Raw genomic sequence first — 14,765 nt, forward strand, 5'->3', positions numbered from 1 at the left:
CTCTATTTTCATGTTGTATTTTTTGGGTTTTTTTGTTAGGGGCCCTTCTTGGATTGCCCCCCTAAAATTGTTGGCTTTCGAGCCCCCTTAGTGTACTTTTTGCCATTTTTATGAATTCTGGTTGGGGTCTGCCTAACCCCTGCTTACCCATAAAAAAAAAAAAAAAAAGAAGCATTTGGACTCGTTGGAGTATTTGGTCCCGTTGACAACCCTATGGACCGTACCATTTGATACAAAAATAAAGATCCACCTTCCGCATGCCGGGTGGGATCCATGCACATATGTACCTAAAATCAAGACTATTGATATTGACACCGCCATGAGCCACCATTAGCTACGCAGATGATCCGAATGGACGTCCCATCCAAGAAATTAAGGTTGACAAAAAAAAATCAACGGCTTAACTTCTCTTGGCCGAAATGGAAATAAGTCATGATGGATAAAGGATCTAAGATCGTTCTGTCCAGTTGGGTTCAATGTAAAAAAAAAAAAAAAAAAGGTTGGGTTCAATGAAAATGACCCTTATGATCTATGGTCAGATCCACAGATCGGATTATTCCATGTGGCAGATGAGAAAGAACCCAATAGCCACCCCTTTTATAGCCTGTTTGTTTTAGATTATGACAACTGATCGTGGAGTCTCCGACCGATAATTGGACTCAAATTTAGTGCAATTTTCGGTCCAACAATCAGTCGGGGACTCCACAATCGTTATCATAATCTAAAACAAACAGGGCCTTAGCCATTTTTCATTTATGGTGTCAATACCAAATCCGACCAACCGTCCCTTTCCTCTCTTCACATGTTTTCCACCTAACATTCCAAATCTCCACTTACCTCTCAACTGAAGATTAGTAGTTTTAACTTTGTAGATTTTGAATAGTTCGTTAGCTGAATATGATGACAAGCTAAACCACATTCATCTACTAGTCTTCCTTGTAAGACTAGTAGCTTTTGCCCTCTCTTCCTCACCACCAATTCCTCCTTTTTCCACCCTCCTCACTGCAACCAAGCCATGCATAGACCATCATTTTCATCTTCATTATCTTATCCTACTTCAAGCTCTCGCCAAGTTATGGGGGCTAGAATTGTTGTTCCTCTTACACTATGGATATTTGGCATGTAATTTTGTCCTCTCTCCTTTCTCCTTCCAATTTTCCTCACTGAATCTCTCCTAAAACTCAATCTTCTTCTTGCTAATTTGCAGTTTCATTGAGTCTTCGATACGGGTATTATGGAAATTATCAGTTAGTTTTGGGTCCGAATTCTTCACGCCTTTTGAAGGCAAGTTCCCTCTTTGTAGATCAAATTCAAGTTAGAGACAAAGCTAAGAAAGGGCTCTTACTTTATGGGTTGTTAGACAAGCCAGAGCTGAGCTTGGAAACTCACTGGAACGTCTCCAACAATCTGTTTGTGGAATCATATTGCCGTCAGGTACTATGTAGTATAAATCGGGTTTATATATTTACTAATTTCTACACATGCTCTGACTAACTCAACCAAAAAAAATAAAAATAAAATCCCTAGATGTAATCTAGGATCCTGTTTGGATTGCAAGAAAAACATTTCTGACAAAAATTATTTTCTCGAGAAATTTTTTTCTTTCCATATTTTATAATAAAAATAATAAGATTAGGGATTTGCTAGGGTCCATCGCAAAAGGCTTTTCGAGGCTGGTCTGTCGCACGTCAGGCCAGCCACCTCGTGAATGGAGACATTTCCTTTTGCGATGGACGCTAGATGTAATCTAGGATTTGTTTGGATTGCAAGAAAAACATTTATCACAAAAATTGTTTTCTCGAGAAAATTCTTTCTTTCCATGTTTTATAATAAAAATAATATTAGAGATTTGCTAGGGTCCATGGCAAAAGGCTTTTCGCGGCTAGTCTGTCACACGTCAGACCAGCCACCTCATGAATGGAGACGTTTCCTTTTGCGATGGACGCTAGATGTAATCTAGGATCCTGTTTGGATTGCAAGAAAAACATTTCTGACAAAAATTGTTTTCTCGAGAAAATTCTTTCTTTCCATATTTTATAATAAAAATAATAAGATTAGGGATTTGCTAGGGTCCATCGCAAAAGGCTTTTTGCGGCTGGTCTGTCGCACGTCAGACCAGCACCTCGTGAATGGAGAAGTTTCCTTTTGCGATGGACGCTAGATGTAATCTAGGATCCTGTTTGGATTGCAAGAAAAACATTTATGACAAAAATTGTTTTCTCGAGAAAATTCGTTCTTTCCATATTTTATAATAAAAATAATAAGATTAGGGATTTGCTAGAGTCCATCGCAAAAGGCTTTTCGAGGCTGGTTTGTCGCACGTCAGACCAGCCACCTCGTGAATGGGGAGAAGTTTCCTTTTGCGATGGACGCTAGCAATTCCCATAAGATTATGGTTAACTCAGAGGTATGGCATTATAAACTAAAGGTCCCTCTAAATAAAAATTGAATAGGGTTGGTTCAATTTATCTATTTTCCTCGGTAAAAGTACAAAATTTTAGAAGGGAAAACTATTTCTGAGCTCGAGCTCAAATAAGCTTATCTGAACTCGAGCTCAAAAATATTGTGAGCCCACCTTTTTGGCGTGATCCAACGCATTCATTTGAAATGCCCTTACATAGATAGGGTGTCCACAAAAACTCTGGTGGTTAGGATCACCCTAACCCTTCCATTTCTGGAGGGAAAAAATGGGCAGATTTGTGGAGAAACAATATCTATCCATTTTTCCCTCCACAAATGGAAGGGTTAGGATGATCTTATAGACCTGATTTTTTGGTACACACCCTTACGTAAAGGCCTTTCAAATGGACGCTTTGAATCACCCAAAAAATGTGGGCCGATATGAGTTTTTGACGCTCGAGCTCAGATAAGCTATCTGAGCTTGAGCTCACAAACAGTTTTCCCATTTTAGAAATAGTTTTCCATTCCAAACTTTTCTAGAAAATTCCTGACATCAAAATAACGATTGATAGAGTCTACATAAAAAAATTTCAAGTCAATCCAACTTGATCTACTTAGTTTTTCTAGAACTTTTTTTTTTTATAGCTGTACAATGCATGAAATGAGCTTATTATGAACAACTTCAATTGCCATTGTTAGGGATTCTCCTTGTGGTTGAACCAAGGCTCAAGGATTCGGATAAAATGGGAAGTTCAAGGTAGCAGCTATGGCAACCTTGTTGTGGTTTTAATCAAAGGTATGGTAAAATAAGATTTTATATGGTGCGTCCGTGGGCCCACTTCATAGGATGATCCAAACCGTTCATTTATAAAATGCACAGTCCCTTTACAGATAGGGGGTTTAGGATCATCCTATGGAGATGATGAACGGGGTAAAAAATGGGCAGTTTGGATCATCCTATGAAGTGGGCCCAATGTACTATTATGTTTACTAGGCTTCCTCCCACTGGGCATAAACTTAAGCAGAATCTCAGTTTCTCGAATATATATTACAGGAGAGCACAATTTCGAAACTTTGCTGCCATATCCCACATATTCGCATTCAATCGGCTTCAAGATTCCAACAAATGGTAACAAATCTGCCCTTTAAGTAGAATTTCTTTTGTTAAGATCATAGTTCACCAACTTGAAAACTCGACTCAACTTGAAGTTGAGCCGAGTTAACTCAAACAATTCACTTGTGGCTCGCTAAAAACTCAAGTAGTATTTCTATAAAAGTTGAGTTCTCTCTTTTAATATCAAATAGTTATTATGAAAGCATTGTATGTTCTAGTGGCTGAAAAGGATTAAGACATTGGGAAAGGAACAAGCTTGCTCTGTGTTCCATTTTCACATACCCTTAATCACGCAAAGAGGACTGCTTCTTTACTCCACCAAATTTTTGCTAGAAACACCCTAGAAGCATAGAAATAGGTGCACGCCATCATAGTTTGGAACGCCAGTAGGTTAACTCTTGACTCACCAGAGTCGACTCAACCCGGTCGTCAATTTTGCTGTTCAATTTTCCGAGTTTCTCATGTCATATCCCGGTTGGAAAGACTTATTCAAGTGTGAGTTAACAACCCCCATCATTTGTTGTGTGACGGGTCATGAAAGCAGGCTGGATTTCACCCTTTGGCGTTTTGCCTTCCAGGGTGAACAAACCTGGTTGAAAGAACTATCCGGAGTAAACTTGACCCATTCATGGTAACTAGTGTCATGGGGAAACTAGTTGGCTTCCTGTGATAGGCACACACGCATGTCGTGGTGCCATCGAGAGTCATACTAAGTCCAAGGATAAGACTATTCTGCGGGCTAGGTGGCTGTTGAGGGGGAATTAGAGGTACGTGGTCAAGGCCCAGAGGAGCAAGAAAGGTTGCTTCATCCGCTTAGGCCTAGCAAGTTAATTCGAAATCTTCGTGGTGGCTGAAGAACTTTGCTGAGACTTGGTGAAGCAGCACTGTGAAGAAAAATTGAGGAAAGGGGAGAGAAATAGACGAAAGGGGATAGAATTAGAAGAATAGGGGACGAAAATAACTTGAAAAAGAGATAAAAATAACCAGAAGAATAGACGAATTTAGGGAGAGAAGAAAAGAAATTAGAAGAGAGAAGAAGAAAATCAGAATTAGAGGGAGAAAAATATTTATTTAATAATAATCAAAAGTTACAAAATAAGCTGTAAAGAGGCCTATAAATAGGCAATTAACAACCTAAAAGATAGAAACCTACTAAAATAAGAATTCCTAAAAGACTAAACTTTCTAATTCTAAATAACATGGAAAATAAAAGCCTAAAAACTAAATAACATGGAAAATAAATGCCTAGAAATTCTAATGGGCAAATATGCCACTTATTTGGCCTATTATCTGTATCATTCCCCCCCACTTGAAAAGAACTTGACTTCGAGTTCTAGTCCACCTAGATCAGATATGTAGATAAGCAACTCGAGCAATAGCAGTAGGAACACATCAAACTCTATCATGTATAATGCGTATGATAATTGTGAGAAGCGTCTGAAATACCGATGGAGTGAGAAGGAAGAAATCGCCCATGTAGAATCATAAATACGCTAACAGAATCTGCACTGAAGAAGTAAACTAGCTGGGAATATCGCTCCTCCTGGATCGGCAGAACAGCTATGGGCAGTATCAATCCATGATCAACATCAAGATGGTCATCTTGTGCACTGAAATCGGCGGACTCGACCTCCATAATCATCTCGACCGGGGCATCTACTGGAGAAGCAATGCTATCAATGTGCTCTTGTAATGATATGAAATCAGCATCCTCAATGATCAGCTAGTGCTGTGTATGCTCTGGTAATGCCTCAACGATCTGGTCACTCGGCTCAGACTCAGGCAATGGATCAGCCTCATGTGGATTTGCCACAATATCTGCCTCAGAAGAATGAAGCTGGCGCGCTGGATGCTCTGCAATCGGTGTGGCAAAAATTTCAAAATTGTCATGCTCAATGATGTCGACCTAAGAAATCAACGGAGTCTCTGGCTCTTGATTGTCCATCTCAGATTATAAATATGAATCTGATGGAATCAAAGGCTCAACATCGATGATCTCATCAATATTAGCATCGGGCTCCGTAAGAATATCATCAACAAGTTGTACAGGGGAACAAGTAGTGAAGTGGCTCTTCAAATCCGACTCACGTATGTGACACTCTTGATATCTAGTGGCTGCTGCAATTTAGTCGACTCGTGCACGTTGGGCTGCGGCTATTCGTTCACGACGAGTAGCTTCTTCTCGTCTAGCATCTGCTTCACGCATCAATTGTTTTTTATACTGATATGCCATTATTATATAAATACTCATAAACTCATCACGAACATCCTCTCATCGACGGAACATAGGGCGATTCGACGTATCCATAACCTCTGGGCTGCGATGACGGTCTGTGATTCAACGAATCCATAACCTCTAGGCTTGTCGTTGTACAATTTCTCTGGCTTGATAGATGATCGCTTGGTAATCATAGCTGTAGTACTAATGATATGCATCCAGAGCATTGATCCACCATAGACATACAGTCTCATAATAACTATAGGGATTGCGGTCTTCGAAATATTGATCGTCGTTTCCGTCAAAATATGGAACATAGGGCGGATCCATTGAGATCAGCATTGAAAACTGAAATCAACCGTCTGATTTGTTTGTCATGTCGAAAGAAACACAACGTCTGTCGAGGATATGAAATCAGATGGGTGAAAGCTGATGATCGGAAGAAAGGGCGCGATCAATGGCTGAGATGGTTCCTGAAACTGTGCTGAAGACTGCTATCCGCTGCTAAAAATAGGATGGATGCGCTCTAAAAGTTGTCATGAACAACTTTCGTGTTGAGGTCGAGGGCCAATTTTGAGCAGAAAGGGTCCGATTTATGAGAGAGAAAATGTAGAGAATGAGAAACTTTTTTTTTTTTTTTTGCTAACAGATTCTCGTAACAGACACAAATTGAATCGGTTACCTAAGATAATGTAAGGGGGTGCACAAGGGAAAAAATGGGTGTGGAAATTATTATTTAATGAATATAAAGTGGGTACCCAATGGAGGAAAGAGGGGTTATTGAAGTTATTTTAACTAATAGAAAAGGGTGCCTGAGGAAGAAGGGGGTGCACTTTGGGAAATAATGTAAAAAAGTGTAGTTACTTTTTTCTTCTGACTTTGGGTGACTGTCGAGAGAAGCTGCAAAGTGAAAAAAGGAAAGTCTTCCTTTAAGTGGCAGATTGTTATCCACACATAACCTTCCTCCTTTTTAAAAAAAATTCCTATAGCATGTTTTCTATGAGAAATTATATGATGCCCGACCGTCAAAATGTAAAGGGCGGAAGGAGACAAAACCTGCTGCGTAGGTTTTTGAACCAAGGAAAAGTAAGAAACGGGGCTCTCCCTTAGATTAAAAATCAAGGGAGAGAGATTTTGTCTCTCTCCGCCCTTTATTTTCACGGTCGGGCATCATATAATTTCTCATTTTCTATAGCATGTTGGAGACTGACTTGTTGTGCAAGCCACCGGATAATCAGGCTAACAAGTCTCCCATGTGCAGTAGCCCTCTTTTGTTTAGAAAGTAACTTTCTTAGCTTTCTTAACTTTCTTAGCAACCAAGCATGTGAAGTAACTTTCCACTTTTCTTTTTCTCAAACTTATCACTTACCTAAAACATGTGGAGTAGTCTATCAGGCAAGCTACCAAATCCGACAATAGTAAGAATATGGAGGTGGTTCTTCTTCCTCTGAAAAGTTGCCGGAAAACGGGAAGTGGCAGGATGACGGCACAACTGTGAGGCTCACTTGGTTTCTTCTTTTAGGTGGTATCACCACCTAAAATATCTGCAATCGTTTAATCCAATGAGACCACTACCTTTTTCTACAATCTTTCTTTAAGCAGCCCTCACTTAAAATCATCAAGCTTTATGAAAGGTGGTTTGAAGGTTGTTGAAACATAAGTGGTGGTTGGTGGCTGGGTTTGTGGGTTTTGCGAACAAAGGGGTTCGGGTAGCAGGTCTTGGGTGGAAGAAAGGGTTAGGTTTCAAGAGGTTGAAGACAACCGGTGAGTCAACTCAGCAGTAGGAAAAAAACACCTTCGCAGATTTTCTTCGCAGATTTTTGTGGAGAAACACGAGAATCTTTGGACATTTTGCTCTGATACCTAATTGAAGCAGCACCGGAAAGAAAAATTGAGGAAAGGGGATAGAAATAGGTGAAAGGTGATAGAATTAGAATAATAAGGGAACAAGACACTAAATAACCTGAAGAAGAGACGAAAATAACCAGAAGAATAGACGAATTTAGGGAGAGAAGAGAAGAAATCAGAAAAGAAGAAGAAAACCAAATTAGAGGGAGAAGAATCTTTATTCAATAATCATCAAAAGTTACAAAATAAGCTGTAAAGAGGCCTATAAATAGGCAATTAACAACCTAAAAGATAGAAACCTACTAAAATAAGAATTCCTAAAAGACTAAACTTCATAATTCTAAATACCATGAAAAATAAAATCCTAAAAACTAAATAACATGGAAAATAAATGCCTAGAAATCCTAATGGGCAAATATGCCACTTATTTGGCCTATTATCTGCATCACTTGGTATGTACATGAGACACAATGGGAAAGCAGAAACCATGGTGCAGTTCATAGCTCACAGGTACTCTTAAGGTAGCTTTGGGTGTGGGCTATGAGTTGTCTAGATGGAAAGAACATCTTCTTTGGTCAATGTAAGGGGTCAAAGACAGTGTAGGTGGGTGGGTGGGACTCGAGCATTGCACATACGAACTGGTGATGAGTCTGTTGTTGCATCATTGCCACCGTGATAACCGGGCCTTTGGGTCTGGTAGATTGGGATGCAAAATCCTAGTCGTGCTTCGTTCTTAGTAGACTTCAGCTATCCGAGCAGGATGTGTAGACTCGTGCTACATTCTTGCGAACTATCTCTTGATGGGTGTGTATCTTGAGCGCCCAAGTAAGTGGACTAGGCGAGGAGAAGCATATTGCTAGACCTGACCTTTTCTTTAAATGGCCTTAGCTACTATGCTATAATTTTGGTCTAGTGGATTGGTTCAAGAAAATAGTCTATGCCTTGGACAGCCTTGGTAGTAAAACTAGGCGGACTCATGGGACACATGGACATGCCTCACACTTGGACAGATTTGCATAGTACTAGTTGGTCTTGTGTTCCCTTATTCGTAATGCAAGCTGATCACGAGAAGTGGTCTTATAGTGCTAGATGAGAAAGACAATCTAGTTGCGTGTGTAGGCTCTAGTGGCTTGTTATTTGTAAGCATATATGAGAATATAAGCGGTGTCAGGCATGTAGGGTCTTCAGAGCCTTGCAGTGAAGAAGGTTGACCTTAGCATATGTTAGGGCGCCAAATGGATTTGTCGCTGCGAAAAATGTAAAAACCCATGACAGTTCAGTTGATATCAGAGCTAAGATTTCCTCTAATTGATGGTATTAGAGCTAACTTAAAATAAAAAAAGATGGTACTAGAGCTAAATTGATACTACTGATAGTTGGTATCAGGGCAGAGCTTGAATATATAGTTAGGTGTTGGCGTGACCTAATATTAGAGGGTATCGAAGATGGAGTTGACATTTCGGTGTAGTTAAGGATATCAAATGTGTTGGTATTTGACATAGTTGTGACAATGACTGTGTCTATGGTTAGTACAACTCAAGTGCAAAGGCACAAAAAATTAAGAACCTTATCACATTTTGTTTCCATGTCAATCCAAATAGAAGAAATCAGAAGTCTTTTGGAAAAAAAATTCTTTTCCAAAATTTTCCATGATTTTCTTGCAATCCAAACATGACCTAAATGTGGCGAATACAGTTGCAGATATGACCAAGTCAAGCCAACAAATTTTCCTTATAATTGTATTTTACTAAGGGTAAAGTACAAACGCATTTTAAAAAGTCAAAAGAATTAACGTCAAAAAGTCACTTGTTTAAAAAAGCTTGTGTAAATGTTGCTGGGGCAAAAAATTGAAAACGGACCGAAATGCCCCCAGGTTAATTTACCTTTACGTTTTACATATATTGAACTTCAATTTGGATCCGAGTAAGCAAATTTGGGATTGACTAAATTATTTTGGTTTCGAGTACTTTAATTTGAGTTTGAGTAAGGAAATTTGGGTTGAAGTACTTTAATAAGGGTTCAAATTTGGGTCAATTTTGGTTCGGGCACATTTGGGTACGAGTAGGTAAATTTTGGGTTTGAGTACTTTACTTAGGGTTCGATTAAAATAATTTGGGTTCGACTAAAATATTTTGGGTTAGAATACTTTAATTTGGATTCTACTAAAATAATTTGGGTTTGAGTAAGAAAATTTGGGTTCAAGTACTTTAATTAGGGTTCAAATTTGGGTCAAATTCAATTTGGACACATTTCAAGCTATTCCTGCTTTCTTTGTGTTCTCGAACTCAAATTAGCCAATCTAACCCATGTTTTCCTAAGTTGCTTCTTCCAACCCCAATTCCTGGGAAGTCAAATTTACCCACATGAACCCAAATTAACTTAGTTGAACTGAAGAAAAAACCTAATCGAACTAAAATTATTTTAGACGAACCCAAATTTGCCTTGTCAAACCCATTTTTAAATACTCGAACCCAAATGTACCTGAACCAAATTTAATCCAAATTTGAACCATAATTAAAGTACTCGAACCCAAATTATTTTAGTTGAACCCAAATTTGTTTACTGGAACCCAAATTAAAGTACTTGAACCCAAAATTTACCACTTCAAACCCAAATGTGCCCAAATTGAAATTGACCCAAATTTAAACCCTAATTAAAGTACTCGAACCCAAATTTGCTTACTCAAACCCAAATTTGTTCACTCGAACCCAAATCAATGTATCGGAACCCAAATTTGATTACTCGAACCCAGATTATTTTAGTTGAACCCAAATTTACTGACTTGAACCCAAATTGATGTTCAACATATGTAAAACATGAAGGTAAAGTAACTGAGGGGCATTTCTGTACCTTTTTTTCATTTCTTTTTTACTATAGTAACATTTACATGGGTTTTTTTTAAACAAGTGACATTTTGACGTGAATTCTTTAACACTTCAAAATGCTTTTGTGCATTACCCTTTTATCAATCATAATAAGATAGGTTGTATTCCTGTATTTTTAATGTACTACTCATTACGATTGACTGTCATACTATGCATGTACACATTTTTCCTTATCCTAGTGGGCTAAAGTATAGGCTGAGCCCACCCGTTCAATGATCCAAAACCATGAATTTTTTAGGACCTACTAAAAAATTGTGCAGACTAGATGATCCTAGCCCACAAATTTATGACATATGAATGGACAATCAAGTAGTAATAATACCATGGTTTTAAAACTCCCCCGCGTCATTGTGAACCCTCCTGATTCGACTCCCTTTTACCTTGGTTGTATTCCACGTTTTTCCCTTATAGTCACTAAAAACTCCTTTGACTCGAATTATGATCGCGTCAACCGAGTACTTAGCCGCATCAACCGAGAACTCGATCGTATCGCGCAGAGTCGACTAGGATTTTCTTTAGCCGCATTTTGACCAGCATTCATGTTTTGAAACACTAAGTAATACAACCACGCACATTCTACGCACATTCTACAGTGAATCTCCATAATCAGAAGGTAAGGGTCATCGCATTGAGGAAAAATTGAGTCATGATCCTTCATAGTTACGCCCAAATAGTAGAATGGTTTGGACCACCAGATAAGTTGCCATTATTACCCTTCCACCCAAATGGTACAAAATCTCAAAATCTCAAAATCTTTTAGGCCCTGCTTTTTTTAGGTTTAGATAACCGACTGAGTCCAAAACCGATTATTGGACACAATGCTAAACATAATTTTAGGTCGAATAATCAGTTTAGGACTCAAAATCGGTTCTCAAAATCCAAAAAATGGACTGTACCACAAAGTCTGAGAGGGTTATGTCCAGGCAAAGGAGAAGCTGAATACATTGTCGAGGAAGACGACAGTTACTTCATCGGCGTCGTCAACTTAAATCCTCAAAGCATTACAGCGAAGATGAGGGTTGGCGTCTCATCGAAGATCTATGATACGACTAAGTCGAAGACCAGCTGTTCGACCACAAACGGATTTTGTAGGCTGAAGCTTCTCTTCCCCAACACTCACTATGTTGTCTTAACCACACCCAACAATGTAAAATCTTGCCACAATTCTCACTTTATCATTTCCTTTTGAATCTATAGAACAGAATGGATTTCTCATTCTCTCTTTCATTTGCAGGGGGGCATCGAGGCTTGGTATGTTGAGCTTTCTTACGTTGCTCGTTTGGTTACTTATATTGCCATCTTAGGTAATCTCAGTCTTAATCCTTAATCTTCTTTCTTTCCTTCATTTTCTTTTGACATAAATGAGTGTGAAACAAATTTTAACATAGTTTTTAAGTAGAAAAATGGGCTTAAAATTTTTTTTACGACCCATATTTTACATCAAAAGATATAGAGCTGCATGTTGGCAATCATGAAAAATTATTCCATGGAATATTAACGGGGCCAGTCGTGACAGATGGGCTGGGAGGGAGAGACTTGAGAGGGTAGGATTGAGGGGAGCATGGAAAAGCCCTGTTTTTGGGAAAAAAACCCAATGGAAGTACGGTTTTTTGGAAGTACAGTTTTTTCATTGTTCCTAGGGATTTCTCATGCTCTCACTATGCTCTCTCCAGTCATGCCCTCTCAAGCCTGTCACCTTTACAGTAGATGGGCTGCTCAATTAAAAATGGGGCGATGTGAAACAACCAATTACTCCAAAAGCTTAAGCCGTTAGAGTTTGTGTTATTTAATTATTTATAATTCAACACTCCCCCTCATGTGTGGCCCCTCATTGTTTTTTTGGTTGGCCATACATGTGGCACATGTGACCCCTCTTTTGGGTTTGTCGCACACCTGGATTTTTAATATTAAGGAGTTGTTGGGTTTCGAACCCAGGACCAGTCATGAGGCAATAGCTTTATACCATGTGATACAACCAACTACTTCAAAAGCTTAAGCTGTTAAGAGTTGATGTTATTTAATTACTCATACTTCAGCAGGTGAATATATCATTTCTCAATTCTTTTTCATGGCTACCAAACATGCCCTTTAAGGCTTGTTGATTCTTTGCTCTTGCATGAGATGACATTGTTCGTGTCTTTGCAGGCCTAGTTGTGATTATAGTTTTTCTCATCTTGAAGTACCTTGGAGCTTGTGAGCGTGAGAGAGCAGTCGAAGAGGAGACAGAGACCCGAACAACTACATTGACGGAGACCGACCCTTTGTTGCCGGAGAAGGAAGTAACAACCATATATGGAACGAGTGAGGAGGATCCAGAGTCTGGCCTTTGTGGAACTTCGGAAGAGTTGTATGATGGGAAAATATGTGCTATTTGCTATGATGAACGACGCAACTGTTTCTTCATTCCTTGTGGTCACTGTGCCACCTGCTATACATGTGCCCAAAGGTAATAGATGAAGATTAGGTTTTGTTGAGATTGTTTCACCTCCACCGTGACTAAGCGTATTGCCCAAAATCAGCCATTCATGGTTTTGTTAAGGCCCTGATCGTATAAGATTATAACAACCGATTGTGAGTGCCAAACCGATTATTGGACTCAAAATTATATTAATTGTGAGTACAATAATCATTTTGGCCCTCACTATCGGTTGTCATAACCTTAAACAAACAGGGCCTTCACAAAAAAGTGAGAGGCTCATTGATGGGTGATGCTGGCGCACTTAGGTCGTGTTTGGATTGCAAGAAAATATTTTTGACTATTTTTTTAGGGGAAATTTTTATAAGGAAATGATATAATTATGGTTAATTTAATTAGGAGGATATTATCATAAATTCAAGCCCCCTATAAGTAAACATTGAAAATGGTTTGCCCAAGTTATCTTTTTCCCTGTGCAAAAAAAGTACACACTTTTAGGAATATTTTTCCTTTCTAAACTGTTCTAGAAAATTCTTCCAATCCAAACAGGGCTCGCCTTAGTGGCAACCGAGGTGAAATAATCTCTTTGTTTGACAGGTTAAGGGTCTTTTTGGCTTCCGAAAAGGCCTTAATGTTCCATTTGCAAAGATGACTTAATTAAAATAATTTTATTTGTAAATAAGTACCATTTGGTGGTATCAAGAGGCAGTAATTCTTCCCTCATTACAGCAAACTAACAAGGATGGATTTTGCAGGATTGTGGATGGAGAGAGCAAGACATGTCCGATTTGCAGAAGAGTCATTCATAGAGTAAGAAGAATGTTTAGTACATAGGAAGAAATCTTCTTGACTTCTTTTTTTCTATTTTCGTTAATAAAAATTTTAAAAAAGGAGCATATATATAATTGATGTGTAATTTTGTTGATAATTTCCTGCATTTGTAGGGTTTTATTGTGTTTCTTTGCTTCCATAAATGTCCATTGATGATCAATGCTTACCTACTTTTAAAAGTGTTCTCTTAGAAAAGCTTATAACTAAACGGTGCGTTTAGATTGTTGGAATCAGGTGCGGTAATAGGCATCCTATTATGATTGTCAGATTCCTATGGCCCTGTTCGTTTCAGATTGTGACAACCGATGGTGAGGGCCCCAACCGATTATTGGCCACCATCAGTTGTCACAATCTTAAAAGAACAGGGCCACAAGAATCAGACAGAATCATAATAGGATACCTATTCCAGCGCCTGATTCCAGCAATCTCAAACGAACAGGGCCCTATGGCCCATGAATAGGCATCCTATTATGATTCTGTAAGATTCCCATGGCTCTGCTCGTTTGAGATTATGACAACCGTTGGTAAGGGTCCCAACCGATTATTGGCCAATTATCGGTTGGGACCCTTACCAACGGTTGTCATAATCTCAATAATCGGTTGGGAACCTCACCAACGGTTGTCATAATCTCAAACAAACAGGGCTTATGTTAGGTTGGAAAAATAATAATGGAATTAGGGACATAAATGTAATCGGGACGGAGTTAAAGGGGGCAAATATCGAAATCTATTTCCCACCCCAAGAGGCAGTATTCTGATTCCACCTGTTAGAAAGAAACTTCTAGTAGGATTTTTTTAATTAAATATTTTATTTTAAAAATTTCCCTAAATATACGAATTAAAATATAATGTCATTTCTGATTCGTGATTCTTGGAGTCCAAAATCAGCTAAAGGGTAGTAGGTGTATTTGGTGATTAGGAAAATTTCTTTCATTGGCTTGGTACAAAGCACAATACTAAAACTTATCGAGTCAACTCATTTCAGGTTACTTGACTCATCAACAAAATTAGATTACCTTGAAACAAATCGTTAGGGATGAAAAGTGAAAACTA

The 14,765-nt window shown here is 38.7% G+C and overlaps 1 protein-coding gene across 1 annotated transcript; it reads left to right on the top strand.

The window, feature by feature from the left end:
* Window positions 1-1,001: 1,001 nt before the first annotated feature.
* LOC143849658 (E3 ubiquitin-protein ligase APD2-like) lies at window positions 1,002-13,809 on the top strand. The gene is made up of 8 exons (XM_077358769.1): window positions 1,002-1,118; window positions 1,208-1,434; window positions 3,100-3,196; window positions 3,455-3,529; window positions 11,389-11,612; window positions 11,700-11,769; window positions 12,611-12,911; window positions 13,637-13,809. Exons 1-8 carry the CDS (start codon window positions 1,016-1,018, stop codon window positions 13,713-13,715), a joined length of 1,176 nt encoding a protein of 391 aa, XP_077214884.1. The 5' UTR covers window positions 1,002-1,015; the 3' UTR covers window positions 13,716-13,809.
* Window positions 13,810-14,765: the final 956 nt, after the last annotated feature.

Source organism: Tasmannia lanceolata, unplaced genomic scaffold (assembly GCF_043159265.1).
Source record: "Tasmannia lanceolata isolate RefF3 unplaced genomic scaffold, GAP_Taslan_0.1 ptg000018l, whole genome shotgun sequence".
Lineage (NCBI taxonomy): Eukaryota > Viridiplantae > Streptophyta > Magnoliopsida > Canellales > Winteraceae > Tasmannia > Tasmannia lanceolata.